This window comes from Rasamsonia byssochlamydoides (assembly GCF_041956645.1).
Source record: "Rasamsonia byssochlamydoides strain NRRL 3658 unplaced genomic scaffold VTN77scaffold_30, whole genome shotgun sequence".
NCBI lineage: Eukaryota > Fungi > Ascomycota > Eurotiomycetes > Eurotiales > Trichocomaceae > Rasamsonia > Rasamsonia byssochlamydoides.
In genome coordinates this window covers 253379-259378 of record NW_027192413.1, presented here as the reverse complement: position 1 = coordinate 259378, position 6000 = coordinate 253379, and the positions used below count along the sequence as shown (strand labels likewise).

At 48.6% G+C, this 6000-nt stretch overlaps 3 protein-coding genes across 3 annotated transcripts in view; 2 read left to right on the top strand and 1 right to left on the bottom strand.

Annotated features, from left to right (window-relative positions):
• VTN77DRAFT_4464 (uncharacterized protein) overlaps window positions 1–894 on the top strand; it is a gene marked incomplete at both ends in the record, with an annotated part of 978 nt that extends 84 nt beyond the window's left edge. The window contains one exon of the mRNA XM_069420526.1: window positions 56–894. Within this exon, the coding sequence (XP_069277857.1) occupies window positions 56–894 (839 nt within the window). The remainder of the gene's footprint in view (window positions 1–55) is intronic.
• A 646-nt stretch (window positions 895–1540) lies between these two features.
• Window positions 1541–2629, top strand: VTN77DRAFT_4463 (uncharacterized protein; the record flags this gene model as incomplete). Its single annotated transcript, XM_069420525.1, has 5 exons — window positions 1541–1641; window positions 1692–1774; window positions 1825–2074; window positions 2130–2379; window positions 2432–2629. The coding sequence occupies 5 exons, from the start codon at window positions 1541–1543 to the stop codon at window positions 2627–2629; spliced, it is 882 nt and encodes a 293-aa protein (XP_069277856.1).
• A 1109-nt stretch (window positions 2630–3738) lies between these two features.
• VTN77DRAFT_4462 (uncharacterized protein) lies at window positions 3739–5528 on the bottom strand (the record flags this gene model as incomplete). Its single annotated transcript, XM_069420524.1, has 6 exons — window positions 3739–3920; window positions 4013–4089; window positions 4175–4779; window positions 4844–5229; window positions 5280–5418; window positions 5463–5528. 6 exons carry the CDS (start codon window positions 5526–5528, stop codon window positions 3739–3741), a joined length of 1455 nt encoding a protein of 484 aa, XP_069277855.1.
• Between the last annotated feature and the right edge of the window lie 472 nt (window positions 5529–6000).

The following is a 6000-nucleotide window of genomic DNA, read 5'->3' as shown; positions in this document are numbered from 1 at the left end:
TTTTTTTTTTCTCTCTTTTTTTTTTTTAAAAAAAAAAAAAAACTGACTGCCGCAGGCATCGGCGAGGCGATTGCCCGCAACCTGGCCAGCAAAGGCTGTTCGCTCCTGCTCAACTACACATCCGAGTCGTCGCGGGCCCGCACCGAAGAGCTCTCCGCCTCGCTATCCAAAGAACACTCCATCCGATGTGCCATCGTCCAGGCCGACCTGGCCGATGCTGAGCGCGCCATAGCCACCATCCTGGCCGCGGCCAAGGAGCACTTCACGAATCCTGAGACCAACGCCCTCCGCATCGACATCCTGATCAACAACGCCGGCGTCTCGCAGGACCGCCAGCTCAACGACCCGGCCAAAGGCCCCATCACGCCCGACTACTTCCACTGGCACTACAACATCAACGTGCTGGCGCCGTTGCTGCTCACCCAGGCCTGCGTCCCCTACCTGCCCACCGACCGCTCCGGCCGCATCGTCAACATCTCCAGCGTGTCGTCCAGCCTGGGCTTCGTCGGGCAGTCCGTGTACGGCGGCACCAAGGCTGCCCTCGAAGCCATGACGCGGACCTGGTCGCGCGAGCTGGCCGACCGGGCCACCGTCAACGCCGTCAATCCTGGCCCCGTCATTGGGGATATGTATTTCCTGACCGGCGAGCAGTTCTGGAAGGACATGCAGGGCTGGCAGGACAACACGCCGCTGAGCAAGGTCGATCCGGAGGGCAGGGATCTGGCTGGTGTCGACGAGGAGAAGGTTCGACTGATCAAGGAGAAGATGGGCGGTCGCCGACCTGCGTTTACCAGCGAGATTGCCGGCGTCGTGGGCATGCTTTGCACGGCGGATGCGGCGTGGTGTACGGGGAGTGTCGTCAATGCGAATGGGGGGATGAAGTTTACTGTATAGATATGCATCACTTCGTTATCTGTCTTTTTTTTTTTAATATTAGCATTAGCACGATATTATGACTGTCGCATAAATTAATTTTATTTTAGAGACTCTCATAATTCGTTGATACCTAGGCAGATACTTGGTAGTATCGATTCCTCTCCTTGCCGGATTCGGACATCGGGACGGCTCCCTGTCGACTTCCGTTTCGGGAAATCCAACAATCTTCAGCCATCTTTTCGCAACAAACCCAGACCAGAATAAATGTAGCACCAAATTCCATGTTTTCAGCACGGTTGGAACTTCTACCATTTCAATGACTTCCCCTCTCTTTGTGTCACTGCCTGCGTTGTCCTGTTCACGAAGAGGCGCAAAACACATACTAAAGCGGGACGTGTTGATGGCAACGAGTTACACGCCAGCCCGGTTAATTGCAGAAATTATCACACGCGTCGTCGTCATTATTATGGACTTCCGGATGAACGGAATCTAAACTGCAGAACTTCTCTGTGACACTGCTGATACACCAACATTGAAGTTATACGTCTGATCATCCTTGGTTGTAACCGTCCACATATCTGTTCTTTTCTCATCAAGCTTCCTTCGACAGCGGACTCGACTCGTCAGCTTGTCAACGCTGGTCTTTGTGGCTATTCATTTCACTATGAAGGTGGTTTACTACTTGATCGCTACGCTGTCCGCTGCGAGAGTGGCATATGCCGCTCCAGTCGCAAGCCAGGTCGACGCGACTTACTTCTTTACCTTGTATTACTACCCTTGAAATGTATATTTAGGATTCTCTAACCTGTCTGCAGTGGTAATTCGTACACCTCCACCGGGTTCTCGTCGAACTCCACCCAGCCTTCTGCGACGAACCCCATGGGCAATCCCGTTCTAGGTCAGACTGTCAAGATCATCCCGAGATATCTCTTTTCTAACGCCATCCAGGTTCAGGGACGTCTTCTGGAGGAATGAACTGGGTCGGCTATCTCACAACAGTCTTCAATAACAGTCTTGTTCTTAATTACGATCTGGCCGTGAGTGGTGCTTGTATCAACAATTCCATCGTCAGCGCGACAGTGCACGATCTGGTCTGGCAGGTCGAATTGAACTTTGTGCCTACGTATGGGGAGCAACCGGATTCTGCCCGGTGGACTGCTGAAAGCGCCGTCTTTGCATTTTGGATAGGCATCAACGAGTAAGTCATCCCTTCTAGACTGGTTGATCTTTCTGACAAGTTTATTCTGCCTTAGCATCGGCCACTCCTACCAGACAGTCGACCCTAGCAACACAGTGCCGGTTCTCATGGACAGTTTTTTCAACCTCGTCGTGGAGGTGTATGCGGCTGGCGCTCGACAGTTTCTGTTTCTCCAGGTTCCGCCGACGACGAGATCTCCATTGATCATTGAGAATGGCAATATACCCGCTCACGCCGCGTATGTGGCTCTATACAATCAGCAGTTGGAAATGAGGATCGAAATGTTCAAGGAAACCTTTTCCGACGTAAGTATATCTAGCATTTCCAGAATATACGAAAACTTAATTTGATGACTAGGTGACGGTCGTCTATTACAAAGCGTGGGATTTTATGACAAATGTCCTGGACCATCCAGGGGACTATGGCTTCCACAATGAAACCTGCATCGGGGATGGTTGTGTGTGGTACAATAATTATCACCCTACCGCCGCATTTCACGAACTGATGGCAAAGGACATGGCGCCGAAGCTGAAGGCGTTTCAGAATGGGTGGTAGGTATCATAACACGTAGAATGTAGCTTATCGTGATGAGGAATTTCAAACCGAGTAAAATTCGTTACTAGTACTGATTTCAGGAATAAAGATGAGTAGATGGACAAATAAAGCAAACGAGTGTAGAGTAAAAAATCATCCAGTTTAATAATTAGTGGGGGTGCCTGAAGATTAATCGCTTCAGACTGAACTAGAAAGTAGTAAGGTGGGGAGCTCACCTAGAAAGTAGATAATAAAGACTGCCTACCTGATGATCAATACAAAAAATAAAATATGGTAAAGAGAAAATATTAGTAAGGATATGAGTACGGAGCCCCCCTTGGAAAGTAGATAGATAATAAAGACCACCTAATAAATAATCAATGCAAAAAAAAATATGGTAAAGCGAATTAGGTATTGCAAGGAATATACGTAGGGAGCCTACCTGGAAAGTAGATAATAGAAATGAAAGAAAATCATACCTACTATAGGTACTATAGGTATGCCCCAGGGGCAAAAAAAAGTCCCTGTCATAGACGAAGTATTTTCTCAGTCGAGCAGAGGAGAGCGAGATCTGTAAGGCTTGTAATATAGTAAATATATCGCTGTCTTTTTTTCCCCCTTCTCTTCTCTCTCTCTCTCTTTTTTTTTTTTGGTTAGTGAGTTCAACGCAACTCGTCTTAACAGTTATGGAGGTATGTACTGTATGTACATACCTAGCTAGCTAGCTGATCGAGTCGAAGGATCCAACTTCCTATGTCTCACATTTTCTTTTCCTTTTTTTTTTTAAAAAAAAAGCTATTTTTGATCAATACCTACATAGGTATGTAGATGGGTAGAATGTTTAGAATGTCTACGTGTCTGGACTGGATTGGTATCATCGTTATTGTTTCATTATCATTAGTAGTAGTAATAGGTTGGTTAATAAAACTAACAACATTCTTCATCATCCATTGTCCTTCAAGAGATGGAAAATGAAAAATGAAGCATTACACTGTAGCTATGCACAGTACATACTTAGTAAGTATAAGTATATCCCCCACCTATCACGACGCCACTGACATACAGTACAGTAGATACTGTAAGGAGAAAAAAAAAGAACACAACATTCTCATAGTCTAAGGTAATGCCATCTAATCAACCTGATCCTGAATCAAACAGCGATGCCCCTTCGGAGACAGTAAAAAGAACATCTTCGGCTTCATATCGTCGTCTTCGTCTGTCATCGCAGATACGGTTGCATGTAGGAAGGTTCGAAAGAAGAGCGCGGTGGCAAGGCGCAGTTCGATGCGGGCGAGATGCATTCCTAGGCAGACTATTCCTTCGTTAGCAATGTCTCCCGTACTGGGAATAAATCTAAACTAGGGACTCAACATGAATGTAGTGTATGGTGATTGTAATACTTACTGCGAGAACCAGCCCCAAATGGCATAAAGGCTTCTTTCATTTCTTTGGTTGGCGAGGCCCATCTGGAAGGGTTGAATCTGTTGACAGCGAACTTTAGTTGAAGTTCATCATCCAGAGCAAAGAAAAAGAACAGGGATACGAATTCCTAGGACGGCTTCTTACCTCTCCGGATCAGGGAAGATCCTCGGATCGCGATGGAAGCTATAAGCCTGCGTCGAAACTGTCACCCCAGCAGGGAGTTGATATCCCGCCAGATAAGCTCTCTCAGGAGGGACCACACGGGGCAAGGCAGACGGCACGGCGGAATACAGGCGCAAGGTCTCGTTGATCACCTGGTTCAGATAGGGCAATTCCCGGATGTCTTTTTCCGTGAAATCTTCAGCCAGAGAGGAAACTTCAGCGACGAGTCGATCGCGGATCGTTTTGTCGCGGCAGACCGAGTATACCAGGTAGGTCAGTGTCACGGCGGTGGTGTCGCTGCCGGCGACGATGTATCCCTGCGCCTGGTTCCGGATTTCAGTGTCTGAGAGACCGTCTTCTTCCGCGTTGAACAGCTTGGTCAAGAGAGTCGACTTTGCGGTTGGATCGAGGGCGATCAGCTTGCGATACCGCTCGATGGACTGCTGCGCGTAGTTAGATAGTCGCCATCCGGCTTCTGCGGCGCTGCGGAACATGGGGAGTGGCACAACCTCGGACAGTCGGATGAGAAAGGGGAATGTCGTTCGGATCGGTTGGAGGGATGCGATGCATTCCAGATCTAGGCTGTACTGGTTTTTCTGTTGAACAGCATCAGCAGGGGAATACTTCGCAGCAGTAGCAGCAAGTACTGACCTTCCCATATTCCAGCATGCGAAACGACTCGCCAAAGCTCAGCTCGCCAATGACATCAGTTGCCATAAAAGTCCACCATTTGAACACATCTGCAGCACCGTGAGTGCGCAATTCTTCCGCAATCTTGGCGATGGCAAAGCGGACGCGGTCGATAATCACCGGCTCAAAGCGCTTCAGCGACGCGTCGGTAATCGGCGACGACAGGAGACGACGGTAGAAGGAGTGTAGTTTGGGATCGGTGGTGCTGAAGACATTCTCAATGGCATGCGGCACGAGCCTTCTATACCACTCTGACTTGACGAACCGCCCTCCGACTCGGTGGATGTCCCTTGCTGCAGCGAGGTCGCAGATGTCGACCTCATCTGGGCTGACGCGGACGATGGGGCCTGAGGCAGTGAGCTTTATTCACCTCTCCATATGAACGGACAGTACTGACCGTATTTCTGATGGAGAGAGTGGACGTATTGGGCTCTTTGTCCAATGAACCAGTAGTAAGTGATGACAACACTGCTCCACTTGGATATTGTCGGTCCAGGGAGGGCGGAAAGAGGGTTGTTGAACGAGTGATAGACACGCTGTACTTCGTCAGACAGGCAGCGAGCATACAGGATCTACTCACCAGCAGGACAAAAACGAGGCAGCCGAACAAGATGAAAGGCGAGAGGTAGTTAAACAAGGAATCCATTACAGCGGTCTGCTTAATGTAGCTGTCTTGATATACGCCGCATATAAAACCAATTTCAATCATTATCCTTGTGTCTGCTGACTAGTTATATATTCAATTCAATTCAATTCTTCCCCCGCCTAGGGATGTGTTGCTTATATACCTAATTGAAAACTGCCAACCGACGTCACTCAACGTGGTCATCGAACGTGCACGATTGTCTTGGTAGGGTAGCACAGCAATCGACGGACGTCATTTCTAGAGGAGACAACACAGCGGAACAATCACTACAATTCTTGCCAAAAAAGGAAACGAAACTGGATCATCGGAAAGCTCGGCCGTTCTCGCGCAGATCTCCCCGACGCCGACCGACCGATCCAGTATGTAGATCAATAAGTAGATCACTACTGCCTGTCCCACTGCATCATTTGCGGGGTAGAACCAAAGGCAAAAAAAAAAAAGAGAAAGCTCTGGGAGTCCAACTGGATGGGAA